This window comes from Argiope bruennichi, chromosome 10 (genome assembly GCF_947563725.1).
Source record: "Argiope bruennichi chromosome 10, qqArgBrue1.1, whole genome shotgun sequence".
In the NCBI taxonomy this organism is placed as follows: domain Eukaryota; kingdom Metazoa; phylum Arthropoda; class Arachnida; order Araneae; family Araneidae; genus Argiope; species Argiope bruennichi.
In genome coordinates this window covers 59855175-59881339 of record NC_079160.1, presented here as the reverse complement: position 1 = coordinate 59881339, position 26165 = coordinate 59855175, and the positions used below count along the sequence as shown (strand labels likewise).

The following is a 26165-nucleotide window of genomic DNA, read 5'->3' as shown; positions in this document are numbered from 1 at the left end:
TTTGAATTATATGTTTTGGTCAACTAATACTGATGAATTTGGTAGAAATATCTGGATGTTGGTGTTCATTTAATTCCAATATATACATAAATATATGATCCCATTTGGTGTCAAAAATCACTGATAGATTAATTCTGGTACATATATACAGAGAGACAGATTTATCCATTATGCAACAAATCATGTGATGCTGAATATAGTTGATATTAGTTAGTATAAAGCAGCCAGAAGTTCTTAGATATAAGCCGCAACAGTTGTAAAAAAATTTAAATCAAATAAGTCATATGTCATAATGAAAATGATTTTTTTTAAAAAAAATTCCATTACTTACCACAGTATTTTGCAGTTTCAAAGGTAAAGGATCTACAAGTTCAGTACCATCATCTTCTTTACCCTTTTTAGGTGCATCTTCAGACCATAAATGGCATTTGATAAGAGACCTGAAAATTCAAAAAAGTATCCAAAGTCAGTTTAACAGAAAACTGTCATAAATTGAGATTTAACAAAACCATATAAAAGAAAAATTCTAATTTATTAAACTTTTTATGACCATACATACACACACATATATCGATCTTTATCAATTTCAAACTTATATTGGAGAAAAATAAATAAATAATAAAAAGAAAATTTTAAAATAATGAAATTATATAACAAAACTACATAACAATATTTGGTAGGCATTTCAGAATTGGAAAATCCTGTGAAAAAACAATTTAAAGTATGGTATTACCCTGAACTTATGTTTCCATCTTCAACATTTTTTTTTCTTGTAGTCTGCTGCACTTTGTGTTGTTCCCTTCTAATTCTATTAATAATTAAGGAAAAAAGATTTTCAGAAATCCCCCCCCCCTGGTTACATCATTTTTTGGTTCTATGAAAAGTGTGATAGTGGGGCAATACAATATTAAACTTACATAAACTATTGATCACTTATATCATATAATTGGTTTCTTACACAATAAACAACTCCTGCAGCCATTTTTCCAGATTCTATTTATCTTTTAATTGTAACTTTTTGAATATTTGTAATATTACAAACCATAATGGCAAGTTAAATACTATTTACTTTTTAAATTATATTATTAAATTCTACTATGAAGAGTGATGATACTTCTATACTTATAATAAAGCTCAATGTGTGTGTGTGTGTGTGTGTGTTGGCGCTCTACAGGCCAGACCGTTTGACATACAGCTACCAAATTTGGTACATGTATACCTTGGAGGTTGGGAATGTGCACCTGGGGTTTCCTTTTTCGAATTTTTAATTAGAATTTTAATTATTAATTAAAAACTAACTTTCCCGCCAAAAAAATCTTCCATTTTCCCCACCGCCAACTTTTCCGCCAAAAAAATCTTCCATTATCCCCAGCGCCAAACGAGAAAGGCTTCCGTTGTTTTTTCTCCCAACAGTAATGAGGCTAGGGTTAAAATTTTTCGGCGGATTATTTCAATCGGTTCTGTTTATTTTCTTAATGTTTGATGCATTTAAAATTAAACATTGTTAATGAATCAATCTTTCAGATTCATTCTGAAGTACTTTTGAATTAAAATAAAACAGAATAAAGGAAATTAAAAATTTCTAATCCGCATAGCGTTACCCCAACTGGCGTAGAAAAAATCACGTATTTGCGTTACGTAACCGGCGAAGAAAATTCACGCATGCGCATTCTGTTCTGATTGTTGCCATGACAACGTTATCAATGGATCATTTAAATTATTTTTGGGTTAGTTGCATGCTTTTGTAAGTAAATTGTATTTATGTTAGTTATATATTTTTTGTATATGCTTATAGTTTTAAGTACATCGTTTTTTAAGTAGTTTTTTTAAAACCAGTTTTCAACCGTTTATTTTAAACGATTCGTTTTATTTTCTTAGTGTTTGATGCATTTAAATTTAAACATTGTTAATGAATCGATCTGCTCATAATGAATCTAAGAAAATTTTGTTGACCAACTCTTGAGATATTACATAAATTTAAAAAGATATTCTTTAGTGCCCATAAAGTTTAAACGCTGAGTGACTCTATTTTCAGTATCAGATTATAAAAAAATGCTTTGTTTCAGTGAAAAAGATTATTATATTAATTGAAGATAAATTCTTTCCACTTTAATTTAAAGCATAAATTCTACGGGTGCTAACAGAAAATGAGAGAGATACATATTACGTTATGACTGAAGGCCTTTATAATATTATGAATGAATTATATGATAATCAAAATTTGAAGTTTTAAAATATTTTGATGAAGAAGCTATTAAAGTAGAAATTGCATAAAATATTTAATTATTAAAATTTTAACGAACATTAAGATTGGCGAACCGGCTGGTCGCCAAAGGCGGCTAGTATTCTATATAACAAAGGACTGAAATTCATCAAACAAACAAACGAATGAAATGGTAGCAGAAATAACTCATGTATTATCATTATAGTTTATTTTAGAAAGAAAAAAACAAGAAATATCACAAAAATAATATGCCTTAAGTTAATATAGAAACTTGCAACCATTAAAAAAGTTAGATCACATTTCCTTGTAAATTTCACAAGAATCTTTCAAACATATAGATATATTAAAAAGGCAACACAGCAGTTAAAAAAAAACATTTAATGATATAACTTAAATCTTTTCACGTTCACATACTACATTATTTTTACAAAACCTGAATATTTATGAAAATATCCCACACAATATTTTCTGATTTTAGCAACTCTAAAACATAAATGAATAGTTACCATAATACTGTGGGATCACTTGCATTCCGACTTAAATGATAACTCAATGATACTAACAGTCCACAATAAATGGAAAACATAATGTTTTGAGATGGATTATTTGGCTCCTGTAATAAAATAAGATTAAAAAAACTAAGAAAAGTTTAAGTAGATATTAGTTTTTAAAAAGTATTTTATTAAACCCAAAAAAATGATCATAACTTTAAATCCATTAAAAGCTAAAATTTGTGAGAAAAATTTAAATAAATATTTTTTAATTCTCTAATAAAGTTAATTTCATGATTGGAAAATAATAAAACACCACTCCTAAGCTTTATTTAAGTATATTTTGTACAGCAAAACTCATATTTAAATCTAAAAGTAATGGAAAATGATTACTTTAGGCAAATTCATTTCCCTGAAGCCAAGATCAGACAAAATGGGAATAAAAAAAAATACTGCCAGTTTAAAAAATTATTAAAACTATAAGGAAGGTAAACACAGAAAATGATATAAAGGCTATTATTTATTATTTTGCAAATCCTCCCAAACGTTTATCATTTTTAAAAAAGTCATGGTTCATAAGGAGCTTAAAATTAGCAAAAATATTCCAATTAATTGTGGGTCTTTAAAATATATAATGGTAACATGAAATGATTAAACATATTTGTTCATAAGGATGAGATGGTCTTTTCTGTATGGGACCATTGTTCATTCTAGAAAAATAGTTTGATTGTATCAAAACAGCAGTTATGAAAATAGAAAATTCTCATTTTAATTGATTGAATTAGTGAGTCTAATTTGCTGATTTAGCATTAAGTAGAAAGACTTATGATGGAAAGTTGACTTAATAAGCATTCTTAAGCATCAAAATAATTATTGAAATAGATGGATTAAAAATTCTAAATTTATTGAAAAGATTTATCATGTGCATGTATAAAACAAATGATTAAAAAAATAATTTTCATGTTTTAAAATATCACATTTCTTAAAGTGGAAACTAAACAATACTGAACGAAATAGATCAAAACTATTCTTTCAGAAAATAAGTTTTCTGATTAAAATAGGTTTAAAAATTACAACTTGTACTAAGATGAAAAAAAATATTACCTTCAATGCAAAATAAGCAAACCCATACAATAGAGCTATTGTTGCAATACTTCTTATCAAACAATAAAATGCTGATGTCAAACTTGTGGTTGCTGTTTAAAATAATAAGTATCTATTAATGAAGTTATGAAATTCTGATAATAAATATTATCAAATAAACAAGGGATTTAATTGAAATAACTATTATTGATCTTCACAAGCAAACATAAAGGCTTATTAAACATTTATTACATTTCACTTTATGTATTTAAAATTGTTGCATGACTGATATATAATAATGATTAATAGCTAATGATTCTTAATGTCTAATGAAATGATTCTGTCTAATGAAAAGAAATTCCACAAATCATATTCAACGTTTAGTTGATAAACTAACTATATTTAGAACTTACAAACAAATAACAGTAAGAATAAAAAAGACATTTATTGAAACCCCTTATCTTTTAATTTAACTAATGATTTATTAATTGATAATTTTTTAAAAATTTCTTTCACAGTTATACAGAAAAAGAGATAATATGAATAAAAATAACCAATTTGGCACTTTTTAACAGATTTTTTAATAAACATTTACTGAAAATTCGTTATTTATTTTAGTTATTTAAAACAAAAGGTACAATGAATTTCAATTATGTTTAATTTTTCTTAGCCTTTTTTCCTTTCAATAATATGTTAGATACAATATCATAAGGATGCCAATAACTTTATTGCTTACTCTTATGTGAAAATTTGGCAGAAAGAAGAAATTTTTTAAAGCACTGAATAACTTAATAAATTTTTTTGACACATTAGATAACTATTATCATATAATTTTAAAAAGGTACAGTACCTGTCCCACCAAACAAATGAATATCTATTTGTTCGATCAGGTACATTAGGAATGTGTTAACTTGAGGTAACAAACCCAAACTGAAGATCACAGGAAAGAACAATACAAAAACTGAAATGAAATAAGAATGCATAAGGAAAAACATAAAAGATCCAAAATACATAATCAAATTTAATTTAATCATTTTCTTGAGCATAGTATTCTTATTCACAAATTTGAAAAAGCTAACCCAACTAAAAATAAAAGATGACAAAAATTTTAAATTGTATGATTGTTTAATTGTATAATTGTTTAATGAAAATGAGTGATAAGTACCTAAGTAAGTTGGCATCACTAAACACTATTTAAAATTTTGCACAACTTTTAATATTTTATTACAATAAAAAAATCTAATTATTAATATTTATTTTAAACAAAATTCAAGAAAAAATTAAATCAACCATTCAATATGCACAATTTAATATTTATTATGGCATACTAATTAAGTAATTAAATTGTTACAACAATCAAAAATATTATCAAAAAGTGGAAACTCAAAAATCATCAATACATTATGGTGCTCTAGTTAAAATCACTTTGTATCGGAGTTAGGAAGGAAAAAAAAATTAATAAAAATGGAATGCAAGGTGGAAAAATCTAATATAAGCAAGACATAATAACTTTAACACATACATTAATTATATCTATTTGTATAACAAGACAGAGAGAAGTTGACACAAATAAAAATAAATAACAACCAGTTTTATCATAAGATTTCTGGCGATAATGTTTTCAAATACTTACTAACAACAATATCTTTGGCTTTGATAATGAGATCAGTGGAAAGCAGAGCTATTCCATATAGTGTCACTGGAGGTAATGTCACATTGTAATCTATACTAGTCTGTAACACATTTAATATCAAGCAACACAGACAAAAATATACAGGTCGACTGTACAAAATGACTCGATTATAGCCCTGCAATAAATAACATAGAATAGCATATTAATAAATTGCAAACTCTTTAAAAAAATGAAGATGTTATTGTGGTAATAAAACATCCAGTTCAATAGAAAATAAATGAAAATGCATTACATTGAAAACAAACTATTCAGAATGTGATTTGAAATTCACTTTGTCTACTTATAGAATATACATACAAACATTATTGAATTTAATGAAAATCTTGATTTATGCATTTTCAATATCAGCTACTTGATACTCTTAAACAAACAAATAAAAAGAAGAGCTACAATACTAACTAAAGTGTATATACTATTTTTGCAACCAGCCAATAAGCAAGAAATATGGTTGACATAAAATTTCAATTGAATCTTTTGCAGGTAACTTAATTTTAATAGTCTTCTATGTAAAGTATTTTTGCATTTCAAATTTTAACATTCACATAAAACTAATATTTTAGAACCTTATGCTATTATGTTCATAGTGCTAAGAATCTCTACTTTTCTATTTATTTTATCTAAAATTTGATTATTAAAAGCATGATTAAAACAGAAAATTATTTAATTAGGAAAAATGTACGGTAATCTTCATAGACTAATTGTCAACAACGGAAGAAAACAAAATGACATGTTTTGACAGAAATATTAACATGAAATACTAAAAGCAACAATGAAAATATTTTGAGTTTCACTTTAAAAATGAAATATATTGTTGTAAAATATCTTCAAAGATTCCAAAAATAGAAAAAAATATAGGTGGCTAAAAAAAGTTGGTGTAAAGATAATCTTTTAAATTTTATGATGTAAAAATCATTTTTGTGCAGAAATACTGACAAACTTGATAGCACTGGATCAAACAATGTGCTTGTAGAGTACTAACACACACATACATACATTCTACTTCATTATTAGTTGCGATAAATATTCAACTAAATGATATACATAACGATGTTTTAATAAGTTCTAAATACTGAAAACATGCATCAGAAAAAATAAAACATAAAATTTATTGAACTAATATTTATTTGGAAAAAGGAAATAACTGCACTATTAAGGAGAAAAAAATCAAGAAGTCTTGTAATTACTAATCACAACAGACCTTCTTTAAATCTGAAAAAAAGTACTGCCTCTGACTTTATGATTACATGAATGCAATCTAGAGGTTAAAAAGTTAAGGACAAAGTTTAAAAATTAAGCTATTAAAAGAAAAGATTAGAGATGCTTCAATTATCATGCAAAAAGTGTGCAGGAAAAATTTGACATTTCCATTTATTTTTACAGTGTGGTAAAGCAAAGATGAATAAAATATTACTCAAAAAACTTTTTGTACTTTCTAGAAATGAAATATGACAAACATAACATTTAATATGTCCATTCAATGAAAATATTTTGCACGCTTAAATGATTTCAGTAACAAAATGATTGAATTTTTAGGTAACAATAAAAATGTAGAATAAATAAAGATTTATGCACTCACATGTGTTGGAGAAGCTGCATCAGGCTGAACACTCTGTAAAAAATACATAAAAATATTAATTATTATTTAACATACTTTATATTTACCAAAAGATAATATTTAAATAAAAAATGACTATCAAACAATGTTTATTAGAAACAACTAACCTTTAATAGTGTATACTGGCAACTTGCAATAATAAAGCAAAATATAAAACTCCACATATCTTCAAATAGATTTCTGGAGAGACTTAGAGCACCAAGAACAGCTACCAGCACTGCCAAAATAACAGATATCGCATTTTCAAGCACTGTAAGATTCCTAAAAAAAAATAAAAAAAAAAAAAAAAAATTAATTAATATCTAAAATTAAATATTTTACACCATAGAAAATTCCCTTTTAGTAACCAATTATTCTGATCCAATAACTTTCATTTTAAAAATAAAAAAGCTTTTACAGTGGATAAACAAGTTTTTTTTTTCGGGGGAAGGGGGGGGGGTAAATTGAATTGAAGGAAATATACAAATGAATATGAATTAGCTTTTGGTAATAAACTTTAAGAATAGGAAGAAGCTCATTTGACCTCCTGAAAGATTTATTCTCCATTTATTAAACTTAAAAATCATGCTTTTCAAGATAAGTTCCAACTCATCTTTATTTGTATGTTTCTTTAAAAACTTATGTTGAGGAGTGAAAAGAAAATTCCTCAGACCATGGAGGATTTAAAATATATATAAAAACTAAATGATTTAGATCAAAATATTTGGTTATCATACAAGCTGTAATGTGTCCATCAACAAATAGTAGTTCAAATTTGAATATAAAAAAATATGCATTAAATGCAGAAGAAATATTTGCAGTTACCTGTCCAGCAGGGCTAACAGAGCAAGACGATCAAATCGTATTTTTACGAATTTGCAAGGAAGCACCCAGTAACGATAATAGTGTTTAGGTTTAGGAGGACGCATTCGGGATAGGTCTGAAAACCGTATTCTTCCACATCCAACATCTGTATCTGTCCCAGCCTGGGAACTTGCTGTCTGAGATAGATTAGACAATGTGGCAGGAATACCTGTGGTTGAAGCTTGGGTGGCTGATGTGGTTATAGTAGATGTAAGCATTGTGTTACGCCTGTTGCGATTATATCGAGTTCCGCTGCTATCCATTCTCAAGTTGCTTCCTCTAATAGCATGCACCAGTGGAGGTGCTTGGGCTGCATCAATAGAACTGGAAAACATGGAACCTGATTTATTCGCATGAAGAACTGCAGCAGGACTGTCCAAAATGACAGTTGAACGTGAACTAGAAGAAGAATGTGAAACTGTCTCCCTATGAAAAGAAAGGATTAAAAAGTAAATTTTTATAAAATCATATTTCAAATTAAGAACAAACACCATAAATAAATATGAAACTTTATTTGTTACAAATTTTACTTTATTCTTATAAACTGTCCATTTAAGATTTAACATTTATATTCATAATTCTTTCATATTTATCTCAATAATTCTTTCACCTTCACCATTAATTTTTGTATACAATTCTTGATGATATTTAAATGTAAAATATTACTAAATCGAAATACTAAATAATTAAGCAGATCTCAATATCGTTGCATGTTTCGGAATTTAATGAAAAATAAATATCACGAATGCACTCACTGTAAGTAATAAAATAACTCAAAGTTTCAATATAGTTTTCAAAAAAATTTCAATTTTTTTTAATGAGAGAAGATAAAAGTTACCATTTATTATCCATCATAAATTCAAGAAGTTTCACATCAGCAGCTGTACTCAGACCTTTTGCTATACCTGTGCTATTTTCATCAAAAGTATATGTGAGCCAGTTTCCTAATAATATTTAAACAAAGTAATGGATTTAAAATGCTATAATACAAGAGCAATTTCAAAAAATTATGAAGTAGAAAACGAAAGTATATTATAAAATAGAAAAGAACTGTCATAAAAATATAAATTTAATAAATTTTAGTACCAATAACATGAAGCATTGATTCTCTAACAAATACGTGTATAAATGAAACACATAAAAATCATATTTCATGTTTAGGGTCTCTATTCTTAACAGGAGCCAATATATGATTTAAAAAACTATTAAAAATGGGCATATTATGCAAATTTTTGCTCAATGATGCTAGATATTATATCATGGTGCTTAAATTAATATATTTCTGAAAACAATTTGACACCTAACGTTTTATGCAGTTTTCTGGTTTTATCAGTCATCTTTATTAGGATATTTTTAACATTCAAATATTTTAAATAAACTTATACATATGTCATCTTTGTCATATTTCTGCTATTAAAATTCATTATAAAGTGTTTATATTGTTATTTTAAGCATTGACCCAAATATTTCTTCAAGATATCCTTTGACTAGATTAAAATACAAAAACAGAAAAATTTCTAACTTGGTAAATTTTGGTCAATGAAAAACTAAGCATTTTGTTTAAAATGTTAATACATGAAAATTATTTTATTAAATGTAACTAACAAGGCCAGAGAACTTAATTAAAAATGCATTTTATGTAATTTCCTCAACAAAGAATTTATTTATTCACATAATACTTAAAACATAAAATAAACACTATTCTTTTCTTCATTTAAATCATTTTTCCTATTGGAAATATATAATTATTCTTAATAGTTTAAAAATCAGCTATTGAAGTATGATTAGAATAGACACCCCGTATATGAAGTATATATCAGAGTAAAAAAGTCATAAAATGCTTCAAGCATGTCTTTAGTGTACACTAAATTCTATATGACACTAAAATGTTGATTGCAATGCATTATTTCCACCACCACCCTTTTTTTTTCAGGAAATGTAAGAGATGTTGGAGAGGGGAGGATTGATTTGATTTACAAGAGTTTACTGGCACAGAACCCATTCATGATTAAATTGCATCAAACATATGGAAGGGAAGGGAGAGAGACATTTGTTTCAAAACTAGTGAGTCAACTTATTGCTTACTGCATGCTTTTACATTCAAGGGGGGAGAAAAAAAATAATATATATACCATGTTCATCCTGGAAGCAGTGTATGGCTCCAGGTGATGTGTCATTATGAGAACTGGCTAGGTGGGTACCAGGGGTGGAAAGCAAATTAGCAAGAAGGTACGCAGGAGGTCCTTGTGTAGACTGCTTCTTCGGTGACATCCAACTTGTACTACTGCTGTCCTCACTAGAAAAGTGTGAAATGTATTTCATGAATAACTTGAGAGATTAGCCCATAAACATTTGCTACAATTCACTATAATAATAATTTTTAAAAATTAGGTACTATTTTTTTTTTCAAGATGATTAAAGCTTTTATGTGAATTATTTTTTAAGGCAACTATAATTAAACTTTCAAATTGAAGTAAATTGCTAATGTCATGGCACACAAACCTAGGATTTGATAAATAAAAATATCTCACTCTAAATATTTAAATTTATTAAAAGTTCAAAATTTATAAAGATTAACTTCATAAAAATTCTTATAAGCTTTCTCTCTACATCTTTCTTTTTTTACATTCAAGACTAATAATAATATTAGAAAAATGCTGACAAATAAAATTTAAAAATATCAAATATATTAATGAATAAAGTTAGAACTATATAAGTGCTTATCAATGTAAAAACACAAATCCCTAAAAGAACTCCATAACATTGTACTACAATATCACAAAAAAATTAATTATAAAAGTTTTCAACAATACATACTTTTTACATTAGAATTACTCATTTCAAATTAAAGAAATATTATTCATAAACCTTTTAATAAAAAGGCTAAAATGAAACATAAATGCTCTGTAAAATAAATAAGAAAAATGTGATTTCTCCTCAAATGATTATGTTTTAAAAAGAACAATTTACTTATTTAAAAAGAAAGATATTTTTTAATCAGAATGGTGACAATATATTGCTGACTTCATATGAATTTTGACATAAAATGAAAAAGTACATGATGTTTTTAGAAGAAATTCTATGGATATCACAGGATAAAGAATCTTACCCATCATCAGTTGCACCAGGAAGAAGTGATGAAGTTTCAGGAACACCATCAGGTGTTCGCCGTCGTCTAGCAAGCAATTTAGGTCTTTTGGGAACAGGAATTTCTACAAGAAAAAGATGATTTCGAGTAATTAATGGAAAAAAATAATAAATAAATAAATAAAAAATTTGAAAAAATCTCAACATAATAAATATCAATTTTAAAAAAAAACTCACCTTTCTCAAAAACATTTAAATAAAATGCTAGCATATATAAATATTTTCAATTCAAAATAACCATTTTCAAATAAGATTCTAAAAAATGAATTTGTGAAATAATCATTTTTTTTTCATTACTTCAGATAAAGATTTAAGATTTCGTTAAAACATTTGCAAATTATTATCCTTGAAAAAAAGTTAGGGAGAAAAAAAAATGCATGAAATACTATCATTAGAAATTAATCACATTCTTAAATACTACTTCAGGAAATATTCTAAATATATTTCTCCACTCTTTACATTTTAAATTTAAGTTTCATTGAATAGAAATATGTATTTGTAATAAACATGATAAATAAGAAGGAATACAGTTGAAACATATCTCTTCTTATTATTTTTTTCCCCTTACGAAGCATTTAGAAATTTTCATTTTAGAGAGAATTTTAAAGTCATAATATAAGAACTATGCTTTCTATGGAAAGTCTAAAGTTAAAAAGAGTGACATTTAAATGTAATCTAATTCTTTTGCATTTGAAATGAGAAACCCAAAAAGACCTTGCACTTCTTTGAGACTTGCAATATACACATAATGTGGCAAATCAATACAAGACAATTTATGGCAATTAAAATTTGCGAGGTGCAGAGGAAAATGAAAGTCAATATAACTATGAAGTAAGATGTTTATTTCTTTAAATTTTAAGAGAAATTTTTAAAAAATGTTGAAATTCACCATATGTAATATTTTTTGTAACAATATAATAAAAGAAATAATTTTAAATCTTACAAAATTGCATTGCATGTATATAGTTTGAAATAAATTTTAGGTCAGAGAGCACATTTTCATAATGTTGTAACAATAATTATTGAATACTTTAAAGAGTTAATAGAATTCTACACACTAGGAATTTAACAAATCTCCTTTTGATATGATATACCATGTTCCATGAATAACAAAATTATTCTGCATGATGAATTACTTACAGTTACAATTGACTCTATAAACAAATATAGCTTTAAAGTCTCATAGAATTTAATACTTAAAGCTACTTTGCTGGGATTATTTGCTGAAAAGAAAGATTCTATGTATTATCTGTACAGTTTATGCAAGGGAACAAGATGTAAAGCTATAGAACTATGAAAAACAGTATATGATTAATAGAAAAGATTATATAAAAAGTTATATTTTTAATGCCCCTCTGACATTATGATATTCATAGCAATACAGAATTACAATGGTACAAAATCTATATAAGTTGAAAAGTTTTCTTCCCTTTTTACATATAAAATTAATAAACTATTAACATTTGATTTTGTATTAAAATTGTTTTATATAGAAATAAATTTAATTTTTTAGACATTAGAGATTTTAAAAATGAAAAAGCTCGGGAAATTTTATAATGAAAATGAAAATAGGAATTTTGACCAAATATACTGTATTATTAAGTTTCATTGCTTAGTTTCATTCCAATTATAAATATATCAAGTATATATAGGTAAATATATTGTCTATTTACCTTTGGTGGGGCTATTTTCACTGGCTTGAGTTGCTCCATTGGATGGATTTTTCCCTGAAAACAAGGTTAACATATATTAGGCAATAAATGTCTGCTATTTCAAAGCACAGATTTATTAATTTTTTAATAAAAGAATTATTTCAATGCAGCTTTTACAATGCTAGAACCCTCCATATGCCCATTCTATCTACTGAACAATGCTTTTGTCTTTTAAGATTAGAATAACAATTACTTTAACTCACTTTTCATATCAAGTTCTCGTTTCAATTTACGAAGTTCTTGCTCACATTCAGCAGGGTCTGTCCTGCTTAAAATTTCTATCAAACGCTGACTTAATAGCATCTTTTCTGTAGGAGACATGGGGCCTTGCAAAGCCTGCTTTGAATCTGCAACATTATAATTTTTGAATAAAAAAGTAACACAAATATACTTATAAAAAAATTAAATTAAATTTTAAAAAAACCCATTAAATTCTATTTATATATTATTTAATTCAGATATTAAAGAAGTAATTCAAAGCTTATTAAACCTTTTCCATTTGCAGTCATTCCCAGGCTTTAAAAATCTTTAATATCCCTTATCAAATATATTGAATAAAATTTTATTGCAATCTCAAATTACACATCTTAACCACATTATTCATCAGATATTATTCCACTAGATTTCAATTTCTGAAAGTATATATTTAAACTAGATGAATACTAGGAAATACTAGTTGACTACTATGTTACTTTTAAAGGTTCTTGCATTGGGAACATTATTTTTGCAATTTCCCCACCACCACCTACGAGATCTTTTCAATTAAAAAAAAAGTTTGCACTATTATCTGGAATTATATGGAAGTTATAGAAGTTCAAAATTCTTCAAGCTACAGATGAATTAAAACTTGTATTTATATGAATGTAAATTGTGTTTTCTACTGAGTGAAATTATTTAATACTACTAATAATAATTAGTCTTTATAAAGGTGTTTTTTTTTTCTGTACATGCAGTTAACTATCACAACCAGCAGCTGAAGAACTGTATAAGTGCCAAATGCAATGTCTTACTAATTTAAGTTTTCATTAATCATAGATCAGCTAAAATTTAATAAAAATAATAACTTAATTCATTATTCAGTCTATAGCAGATATCACAATATTCCACAAGTACTTTACAGAATTTTCCTTGTCATTTGGCAAAACACATACTTCTTTCCTTTCCTGAGCTATCGCTTCTTCTATATTTGGGTATTGCTCCTTGTGATCTGCGGGAAGAAGTAGACTCTAAGGGTGTTGTCTCGTCTGGGGAAGAAACAGTGCTGTCAGAATTACCATCAAAATTGTTTCTAGTAGAGAGCTGACTATCAGGGCTTAAAGCCATAGCACCATCATCATCATCTTTATTACAGAAGGAAGATCGCGCTGAAATATAAAATTAAAGATAAGGACCTTCTATAATAGTAAATTATAGGGAGGGTAGGGTAAGCTTTTGAAATGAAAATGATTATAAAAATTCAAACACTTCCATAAGAATTGATTTAAAAAATACAAGGGATTAAAAAAGGACTCTCTTTTTCAGAATTAGTTTTTAAAAATATTCGGCCGAAAATATCATTCAAGAAAATATTAGTTTTCATTTCATAGAATAGCAAAGTCATCATGCATATTTATATTTAAGAAAGCTTTAGGTGAGAATGCTATTAATGCTTTGTATTCTTATTTGCATACATGGACTTCTTGAAATATTTTTGATTTTTTTCTTAGGTTTTTTTTTTTCCTTCAAATTATTATAGTAAGTTTAGTGACAAAAAAGTTCACTCTATCAAGACAAACGAAAGTTATTTACACAAGATTTTCTTTGGAGACTTAGAAATAAGAGATAAGTTATTTTTAATTTCATAACAGTAATAACATTATTTTCTCATCCTTATACAGCAGTTAATCAATAAGGGAGGACTATAACAAAAAAATTAATAGATACTTTAAATTTATATATAAATATCAGATATAATGTTTTTACATTTTATAATATTTTAACTCTATAAAAATATACTTCAATCATGGTGTCCATCAAGTTCAAGGGGAAAAAAATTAAGTAATTTATTGTACTTTGTTAAATTTTTAAGACCAATATTTAAACCACTTGAATTCCACTTAATAAGTTCTCTTGCAAAATCCAATGTTTTTTTTTCAATCATTAATCTATAATATATTCTCACTATATATATAATATATTCTCTAATATATATTGAAAAATGTTTTACCAGTACAATAATTCTATGACAACTCACTAAATGTCTAATCAACTGTGATCCTCATATTTCTCTGCATCTTAAAAGACTACAAATCTTTCATCTGAAATTTATTCTTAATTCCAATAAGAAGGATTAAACATATATCCATTTTGTTGAAATCTTTTTTCCCCCATAGTCTTTTAATAAAACTCTAGCAAAGGTTCCTCTTGTTAAATTTAAAGAGAAGAAACTATATATATAATGATAGGATTGTTTGTAATATAAAAGGTGGATATCAGAATACAAAAGTTAAGACCTTAAATTAAGACAATACAAAAGATTTGCTGTATTGGTATTTTATAATTAAGACAGATCTGGGAATTATTTTAATAAATGCTGGGAAAAGTATGCAGTATTTTATAATTAAGAATCATTTACCATTAAAACCAACCAACCATTAAATAAGATATTAAGGAATAAATAATATGGAATTTCAAAATATTCAAATCACAATATATATTATTCCTGATAGTAAATAAATCTGAAAGAGAGAAAAATCTTATTTACAAGAACAAACTGGTAAGAAAAGATAAAGGGGAAATAGAACTAAAGTAATAATGATAATAATAAAATTAAATGCTTGAATAAAACAAAGAATAAAATAAATTCCATAAAATAGGAAGATAGGGGGAAAAATTTAATAAAAGCTTTTTATAACACAGTGGAAAAATATATTTTGCTTATTATGATGAAGATAAATATATTAGTTAACAATGATTTATCTCTTATATTCACCTCATTTTCATGTATTATTCTGCACTTAATAGACACTTCAATTATTAAAATTAACTGAAGTGCTTAGCTTTATCCTATTCATATTTTATAAAAAAAAAAAAAAATTTAAACTATTTCAAAATAAATGATATAGCACATTAAACTAAAATTTACATTAAAATAATAAATCATAAGAATTTTTAAAGAAGTTTTTAGGAAATTTGAAATGAATTTTGAAATACTGCAAATTTTAAATGAAAAATTTGTAGAAACAATCAGAAAAGAAATTTTGAAAATAATATTAAAATGACTTTGATAAAAGACTTCGAAAATTTATATTTTCATAACCCAGTAATAATAACAAACTTAATCAACAATTAATTTTTGAACAATGATAGAAATTACTAGCTTATTTTCTGAAATAAAAACTAACATTATTATTTCAGTAGTGAAATTTATAATTATTTATTCTTTATCTATTGTTCCTAAATAATTAAAACAGCAATGAATTAAATATTTTCAAGCTACTGAATAAAAACATTTATATTTTTATTAAGTCATTAAAACAACGAATACCTACCAACATAAATTAGATGAAATTATGATTCCTTTTTTTATTCTTTCAATATTTGAGGTTCTCTTCTATTTAAAAAAAAAAAATGTGGATTTTTTTATGAACAGCATTTTTGGGTTCTTTCATTAACTTTACTTGATATAATGCTAATTTAATAAGCAGAATTAGGGGAAGCAGAAGTTATAGAAAAACTGTTAAAGTGAATTAGGCATTAATAATTTATCTTTTCTCGCACAAAATTAAGTATTATAACTGTTATGGCTGTAGCTGGCCTTCACTTCTGTTATTTGATTTTTTCCTTGTTATTTCACGTTTTATCAAAAAAAAAAAAAAAAAAAAAAAAAATCCTGACTTTTTTTAATGTATCTAAAATCTTCAGAGTGATTTTACTTCATTTTTTCCCCCTCTTATGTATTGCACAGAATATTCTTAATAGTAAATTAAAAATACTGCTTTACTCTTTCAAATAAAAATCAATACAGAATAAAAAATTTAATATTCAGAAAACAAAACGAAAAAAATATCATTTGGGCTCACATAAACATAATTTCTGTAATTATTTCTCTAATTTTTGTAAACATGCTAAACAAAATATACAATATACTAGAAGATGTGTACTTATCTTGATGGGTTTTTCTAATAACCAATTGTTGCAGATTTATTCACAAAAAATATATTACAAAATCACAAGTGCATTAGCAGAGTGCTTAATAATGAAACATATATTTAATCCTTCAAGTGATCTTTTCAAATTATATTGTTTTTACAATAATTCTACTAACGAAAAAAAATTATGAACACAAAATGATAAAATACTGAAAGAAAAGATTGGCAATAAAATTATAACTTCAAAATTAAAAGGAGGCGATGTCAAAATAAAAGTAATTAGTTAATGACAGCAGAACTGTATCAATCTTAGCCCACATACCATAGTAAAAAAAATAATTTGCACTTGAGCAGAATTATAAACAACTACTATGATCTATTGAAAAGGACATGAAACTTTTGAATGATAGAGCTCTGAAATAACATAGACAGGAACTATGGTTGAGTCCTTATAGCTATCACTGGCTATAGTATAAACCCTCATGTAGGAGCCATATCTCATCATTAATAGGGGGCAGTCGACCTAAGACCATTTCTGTATCAACAAAGACAGTAAAAACTTGCCACAATACTGGAAATTTTTCATTTCCATATCTGAGGTGTCCACCAAAAGAGAATGAGTAGACTGTTTAACACATTTAACATATAAAAAAAAGTGAAAATTTGATTCTTATCACTAATTTATTTATTTCTACTGCACAAAAAACTGTTCACATTAAAATGTTTAAAAAGATGGAATTAATGAATTTTATAATTTTTTTTTCAGCTTCATATGTTATTTATACAAAAAACACTCTGCGCTGCCGTACATGTGCCAGATGGGCATTGATTTTACCAAAATAGGATGAGAAGATGGAGGATATATTTTCCATTTTATTTGACAATACAGTAAATCCTAACTATCAATGAAATTAAGAAGCATGGTAACGACATATCAAGCTAACACCAGTTTTGAACAAAAAAGGAGATAAAAAATATACAAAATTGCATTTGTCTATATCGTTGCATTTTAAAAATTTGTTTTATTTCCATGCATGCAATAGTACAGACTGACAGACAGATATAGTTCAAAAGTCGGTTCTTACCTCCCCTTTTAATTCTAAATCATCATACCAGATTTTATTCATCTAGCTCTTTACATTTTGTAGTTATCATGTTCATCTGTTCTCAGACAGATTTCCCAAAAGAATGAATTTTGTTTAAAATTTGTTAGAAATCTACAAATTTGATAAAAAGACCACATACCAAATTTCACTCATAAAACACAAAGTGTGCTTGAGGTAATGTGTTTACAGATAGATATAAATCCAAAAATATGTTTTCAGACATGGGGAGATTTAAAAAATAGAAATTCTTCAAATTCTGATTTTTGTTTGTTTGTTTAAGATAAAAATATTTGATGACTGCAATATAAGAAAATAAAATATTTTTCTTTTTTGGGGGGAAAGAAAACCCATTAAACTGAAAATCATAACAGTAATGTGAGATAAGCCATTAGTTATATTACATTTTCCATGGAATGCAAAAGTAAAACTACTTTTGTTAAGCATTATTTAAAAATATTTTGCAACTTGATGTTCTGGGGGGGAAAAAAAACTTTCGAGGCATTTATCATGTATGAAGTAAATTAATTGTGCTGATTAATTTTCTTTTTTTCATCTTCAATTTCTTGCTTCTAAATTGTTTAGACTAAGAGCATGAATGACAATTGGAGGCTCAGTTCCGATCTGATTTAAAAATTATGAATTAACAAATTATAATACTATATGTTGATGAGTCAATTTTTTAAAAAAATAAATAAATGGGAATATTATAAAAATAATAAAACTAGCAAGGAACAAATTAATTGTTTAAAAACTTCAGAATTAAAAGCAATTACAAGAACAGACAATCTCAACACAGCTGAAATTTCAGTCAATCATAAATTTATAAACAAACATCCCACCATCTGACATGTGAACAGAAATGTAGATGGCCCCCCATTTTTATTTCAATAAATGACAGATATGTACTGGTTGTCAACCATATTTGATTCTATTTATGAAAAAAGAGCCAGCCACATGTCAATTATGATAATAATTATCAAAATTTTAAAAATCCATTTTAAAATAAATTTTTCTGATCTCTCAGAATTTTCTGACCATTCACAGTTTTCTTTGCATCTTAATCAGCTGGCTATCTTATACTAAACTGTAAAAATAAATTAAAAATATATAGAAAGATATAACTGTTTCAAGGGCACAAATATTTAAATAAAATAGATTTATTTAATATTTAAATAGATTTATTTAATATATAAATAGATTTATTTAAACATTTGTGCCCCTGAAAAGTTATGAAAGCTATTTAAATGCATAAATATTTAAATAAAGTAGATATTGAATAGGGCTTCTTAAACTTTTCTAACTTGCAATTATTTTTTAATGCTAAAAATTTCATTCATTTATAGCTAAAAGAATGAAATGTTTTTGTACCTTATACTGCAAATATGCACAGAATTACTTAGCTTAAAAATGATGCATTAACTAACTATAAATGTAAATTCATTAAATATTAATTCTTGATAAAAACAATCCATAATTCTAATGAGGTTTTTTAAAAAATTATTTTTGATTATTAAGCTTGAGTATTTTGAAAACAAAAATACTCAACTATACTTGAAGTTGAACAAATAGTTTAAGAAACCCTGATATAGATAATCAGTGTAAAATAAAACACTACCATTGGCAGAATTGAAAAGCCAATCAAATCCTGAAATGCTACTTCCATCAGATGGTGAAGGTGATGGGCAGTTTTTTGCATCACCCCATGGTAAAAAAGGCAGTTGAGTCCTATCATAGCAATTCTCTCGTTGATAGGATGGTTTGTACACAAGAGTATAATGACTATCATTACTATCTGGTAATGATATAGAGAGAGTTTCACTAGACACTGAAGAAGCTTCACTCCCACATTTTACAATAGAACTGTCTGCTTTATTCATTGGTTTATCTTCATGAACAGGATGAATTAAAAAATTAACACCGGACTTTTCTTTATTATGTTTTGATGCAGCATCTGCTGTTTTGTCTGAGTCTCCTGTCTTTGATTGGAAAATATTCCCAGTATCACCTGATTTTTGGTCATTTCCCGGTCTTTCCATATAGAGTTCTTCTGATATTCCCAATGAGCGACTACTCCTTGCTGAAAATGTCCGCATGTGCTTTGAATCTGTTTCCAAAGAACGATGTCGAACTAGCGAGCAGTTTGAGGATGATGTGTTTTCTTCTTCTTGTGAAGAAGATTGTTCAAAACTTGGTGATGCAAAACTACCTGATCGCATGTTCTCATTACAACAAACTTCATCACTCAGTTCAACAATAGGTTTGATGGCTTCACTGAAACTTGGACGCAGAAATTCAGTGCTTCTCAATGGGACAGCTGGCCTGGCACCAATTCCACTGCCACTACTACTGCTCCGGCCAATCATTTCCAGGCTGACCGGATGGGACGGAGGGACACTTGGTGATGGCTTTTCTGGACATGTTTCCAGTTCACTATGGGCTCGCCTGACAACTCGTTTATCCCGTTCCGCCCGGGCTTGACTGCGATTTCTGCTTCGAGCAATTTCAGCTGCACGTATACTAGGATCTTGAGACATGAAACCAAGTTCAACTGAACCTGTACCTTTAAGAAGGGCTTCAGAGCTGGAACTAGAAGATAGGCTCAAAGCACTAGGAAGGTAACTGTTATGATGGTGGGAATCAGAGAGAATGTAGACAGAGCTAGAAGATACAGCTGTATCTTGGGAGTGACCTAAAAAAAGGAAGAAAAGAGGCATCTTTAAAATTCAATACAAAAAACATTTTTAATTACACTTAAGGATTCATTAGTTTCTGAGTTACTAATACAGTGTGGTCATCATTTCTGATGTTAATCAAAAAATTTCTGTGACTTTTTTAAGTGAATCCAAAATTTTCAGAATGACCTCACTTTATTTTCCTTCCTATATTTATTGTAGAGTAGAGTGTTATTGTATTGTACTCTTAATAATATGTGAAAAATAGTTATATTCTTTAGTTAAAAGTACATGAATATTCTATGTGAAAAATAGTTCTATTTAGCCTACCAATCATACCTCAGATTTGTTGGTCACAAATTCCTTAGTAGAAAAATTGCATTGTTTTTAGTCGGCAAACTAATGTAAAAAAAAAAAAAAAAAAAAAATCACCTGCATACTAACAGAAAGCTTAACCCATTTGAATCAGGGAAGTATAGGATATTGACTCTTTTCAGCAATTTTTTAGTTTACTGCATAAAAAGAAAATGTTTTAGAAATATAAATTTAAATAATAGAGAGAGAGAGAGAGAAAGATGGCACAGATAAATTTTATAATTTTTGCAATAAATAATTTTATATATACCAAAATGTATAAAAAAAAATATTGCATTTAATATGCATTTTAAATTACAGGCAAAAACCTATAATGTATCAAATAATAAATTTAAATTAATTTAATGCATTTAATATTCAAAATTTAAAAGCCTATTGCTTGCTACAGGAGAGAATTTTGAAGATACACAGGACAAAAGTTGTAGAATGAAAATAATGACAATAACATAAGTTCAATAATTTGAAATTCCCATAATTATTCATAATGTTTCCTAATACTCAGAGGAAAAAAAGTATATACAAAGTAAATAAAAACAAAAAGGACTTAAAAGAAAATATTAACAATATCATTGAAACTTCATAATTGGATGGGGAGTAAATATTTAAATAAAATATGTTTAAAAATATATAATGTAAAATTAAGAAAGAATTGGTTAACTAATTTATAAAACAGCCAGCACAATTTGAAGCAATATCTATCATAAACTGATACATAATAGTATACTTCAAAATCAAAAGAACTTGTCAAACTGACAACAGATTAGTTAAAATTTTGATCCTTCTAAAACCTAAGCATAAAATCTCATTGTTTGGCAAGTGTGCAGAAATGAGCATAATTCCCATTTCTGAGTTTAATAAATGACTTGTAAAAAAAGACCACCAAATTAATGAATCAAAAGTTATTTTTAAAAAAAATCCAGTTTTAGAATAAATTTCCCTGACTTTTTCTATTTATTCAGAATTACCTAGCCATTCACAGTTTTCCCAGTCACCTGGCTATTCCTGTAATCTGTTATTGCAAAAATCGTAATTTATACTAATCAAAGGTATTGTAAAAGAATTCCTAAAATAAAATATTTAAATATGAACTGAAACTACAAAAAAAAAATAATTCTGAACCAATTCCTTTATAACAATAGAAAAAAATAAATACAATTACAGCAAAAGAAGAAAAAAAAAAAGCTTGAGAAATTTATAAATTTTAATCATAATATTAACAAAATAAAGGCAATTTAATTTAGTCCAAGAACAATATATTAAATATATCACAGAAAAAATTAATTCAAGTTCCTTTTATCTATCTAGCAATATAATTAGTAGGATTTATTTCTTCAAAATTTTTTAAGTCTAATATAAAAGTGTGAACATGGAATAAAAGGAGCATGGAGGGTAAAAAAAAGGAAATGCTTATGTAATATATATAAGTACACTTTTCAGATAAAATGCAACTTATAATCAATAATTTGAAGCAATAAATTTCTTATGAATTATTATAAAAGTCATGTTAAATCATATTAATTGATTAGAGTGGAAATTTCATAGGTTATGTAAATTTTCTATATATTGATTAATCATTCTACATGCATAAAAAATAAAAGCCCCAAATATCTGTAAATATCAAGGAATTTAAATATTTTCTATTTCAATCTATTATAAAATTTGTTGTTCACCAGTGATATAAAGAATGTGTTGAAAACAAAAATATTATAATTTGATAACTTTGTATTACTTTTAAAACAATGAGGGAAACAATGTAATGCAGTTGAACTGAAACAGCTTTAACAAAGCTATTGCGAACTTTATTCTATTTGACTCTGCCATAGCTAAAATGCATGAAACCTGTGAGCACAGTGCGGCACTATAAAAAAAAATTAAAAAACAAAAATTACCGATTTGATCTTGGCAAGCATTACTACTGGAAAGAGCAGACATTAGGGAGGTCATATCAGATAGGTCTTGGATGTTATTTTTTGCTACATCAGCATTCCAAGATCTTCCTTCGGATGCAGCAACTGCATGACAAATTTAGTACCATAGCATAAATAGTTAATATTTTAATGTTTATCACTTGAAAACACATGCATGTATTAATCTGAATGTGCAAGTCTCTGATAGTGTAAGGACTATGTTTAAACTACAGTGAAATTTTAACTTCAATATAGTAAATCTGAAGTTTAGTTAAACTGTTATGAAGTCTGAAATTTGGTTAAAATACACTTCAGAGAAAATAAAAATGCAAGTTAAATGATACATGCATATGTATGATTGTACATGCAATATTTGATTCCATGCAGTAAAATGGGTTTCATACTCTGGGGTAAAATACTCTGTTTTTCTAAATGAATGCAGAAAAAAAACTAAAGTTTTAACAGATATTAAGAATAACTGTATTAAAAAATAACTTCTTATATTTAAATACAAAAGAATTTTAATTTTAAAGCAAAAAATATCACAAATTATAAATACTTTTAAATGAAAATTTTTTAAAAAATCAGAATATTTATAAAAGGATTCTTTATTCTTTAGGCTACATTTGACGTATCAGTACATCATGCAGTTGTTAGGGCAAAGATGCACATAGAAACTGAGATGAGATTTGACTAAATTATTAATAATTTGCTATTTATTGTAACCAAAGTTTATTTGTTTTAAAAGTATTTTGTTATACTAACTGCATAAAGTTATTTCAATATTATGTAGGAGAATATAATGAATAATACGAAATAAATTAATTCTTACATAAAATCTACTGCTCTTACTTGCCCATAAAATTAAATATGCTCCAAGTGCAAAAAATTTTTCCAATAAATGTGTACCCAAAAAGTTAATGAAATGCTCCATTTATAAAAAAAAAATCTACAGCATTTATAATGAACAATTTCCTGACAACCTAGACCAAAAAGATAGAATTTCACTTTACTAGTAACCTCACAGCACAAAATAATAATAATCATAAAAATTAGCCAAAATTTAAAGAGAGAAATTCATCCTTACCTTTATCAAATGAATAAACAGTTGAATTAAAAATTTATTTACCTTTTTCATTTTAAATTTTAATACAATAAAATACATCATTTTAAATAGTAATGATTTAAAAGATGTTATATCTAGAAAAACTCACCTTGCTGCATTACTTCAGCAACAAGACTTGATGCTAGACCATCTTTAGCATCTTTGTCTTGTTGAGAAGGTTCTGCCATAGCTTGTTTCACAGAGGCAGCACCTGAACTACCAGAACTTTCACGGTGGTGAACATCAACTTCTAGATCTGAAAAGCAGAGAAAATATATACAATAAATCAGAGAGTTTTTAAATACTGATTAATATCATAAATTCAGAATTTTACAAATCATTCTATTAGAATTTATTTAAACATATTCAATAAAAGGTAGCAATTTTATTGTCTCTCTCATTCTAATAGTGTATACACTTATTTTTACATAATAATTTTGAATAATATTTTATACTGTTGATAAGAAGACATGCCAGTTTCTAATTATAAGTGAAACAAAAAGTGTACTTGGCAATATTAATTGAATTTTAAATCTACAATAAATAGAACAACAGCAAGCATACTGTTATTAAACAGGGTGCCAACTCTAATCATAGTCCAAAAAAGTTAAATTCCTGAACTGTAAGGAACAGGTATATAATTCCAATTGGTAAAATATCTTAAATAGTGTAAAGAACTGCTGTAAAAATGACTAATTCTAAATTTTTATGCATGCTTTTGATCCTGTTAGTCATATTTAAATATTCTAAATGTATAAATGTGCTATATATATATAAATGTATAATTCTATAAATATAATATATATAAAACATTACATTTTAATATTTTATATATATAAGTGTACCACGAATATATATAAAATATATATTCTTGGCACAATTACATCTTAAATAAGATGACAAAAACTAACCGAGCTGGCATATCTTCCCTAAGACAGTCATTATAATAGCCTAAAATCTTCTGATATAATGAGTTTCAAAGTCTTGAAATTTGGTCTTATTGAGCATAGAAGGGTGGAAAAGTTATATATATATATTTTAAATTTGCCAGCATGTTAAGAATGTTTTATTAAAATAAGGCTAATAGAAGTAGAGAGCTGTATAAAAATTTAGACTTCGTTCTTTTTTTTCAGTAGAATATTTATTGACTCAAAGAGTATGCTTTATTTCATTTAAAACATTTTTCAGATCCAAAGTAGATGCTTATTTCTATCTACATATCCATTATGGATTGATTAGCTTTCTTTATTTTAGATATGCTAACTTCTAGCAGTTTAGAAATTAATTAATAGGTTTTAATTAGAATGCATTAGTGGCTGTATAAATAATTATTATTTTCAATTAAAATTGAATTATTAAATAATTATTTTGTACTCATTTTTTCCTCATAAAGTACATCTAGTTTCTCTTTATAACTGATTATGCTATTTCAGATTTGAATAAATTGGAGTTAGAAGAAAATATTCTATATGGATAATACAAATCTCATTTTTACATGAAAATATAATATACAGTTTATCTATGATATTTAACAATTAATTGCAATATCTTTTTAACAATATTTTGTATAACTAATACAAATCTCATTTTTCTATGAAAATATAATATACAGTTTATCTATGATATTTAAAATTTAATTGCAATATCCTTTTAACAATATTTTGTATAACTAATACAAATCTCATTTTTCCATGAAAATATAATATACAAATGATCTATCTACAATTTACAACAGTTAATTGCAATATCTTTTTAATAATATAACTTACCAATAGTACTACCACAGGGTTTGGGATCAAACTGAGACATCATAAGTCTATTAAGTAGTTCCATGGAATCTACATGAGATGAAGATATATTACTTTTATTTGGACCTTCGGCATACGAGTTGCGAGAGCTGCATTGAACTGGGGGTGTTTCTTCATGTCTACGAGGATTCAGAACACTCATCTCAATCCGTTCTGCTTCCCTATAGAAAAGATAATAATTCAATTTTCAAGTTACTATTTCAAAAAATGTTTAATAACTGAGTTTTAGTCTTTGACAGTTATTTAGCATAGCA

At 26.5% G+C, this 26165-nt stretch overlaps 1 protein-coding gene across 3 annotated transcripts in view; it reads right to left on the bottom strand.

Annotated features, from left to right (window-relative positions):
* Window positions 1–26165, bottom strand: part of LOC129988213 (pecanex-like protein 1) — a 61124-nt gene that overhangs the window by 25262 nt on the left and 9697 nt on the right. For 2 of the 3 annotated variants that reach the window (XM_056096378.1, XM_056096379.1), the window contains exons 3-20: window positions 25873–26072; window positions 24213–24359; window positions 22981–23103; window positions 19660–20733; window positions 13960–14172; window positions 13012–13155; window positions 12770–12823; window positions 11059–11161; window positions 10082–10245; window positions 8788–8893; window positions 7911–8375; window positions 7214–7367; window positions 7068–7100; window positions 5432–5606; window positions 4649–4759; window positions 3820–3911; window positions 2731–2837; window positions 332–440 (exon numbers count right to left, since the gene is read on the bottom strand). In XM_056096378.1, the coding sequence (XP_055952353.1) occupies window positions 332–440; window positions 2731–2837; window positions 3820–3911; window positions 4649–4759; window positions 5432–5606; window positions 7068–7100; window positions 7214–7367; window positions 7911–8375; window positions 8788–8893; window positions 10082–10245; window positions 11059–11161; window positions 12770–12823; window positions 13012–13155; window positions 13960–14172; window positions 19660–20733; window positions 22981–23103; window positions 24213–24359; window positions 25873–26072 (3574 nt within the window). The remainder of the gene's footprint in view (window positions 1–331; window positions 441–2730; window positions 2838–3819; window positions 3912–4648; window positions 4760–5431; window positions 5607–7067; window positions 7101–7213; window positions 7368–7910; window positions 8376–8787; window positions 8894–10081; window positions 10246–11058; window positions 11162–12769; window positions 12824–13011; window positions 13156–13959; window positions 14173–19659; window positions 20734–22980; window positions 23104–24212; window positions 24360–25872; window positions 26073–26165) is intronic. The other variant, XM_056096380.1, reaches the window with a different exon arrangement.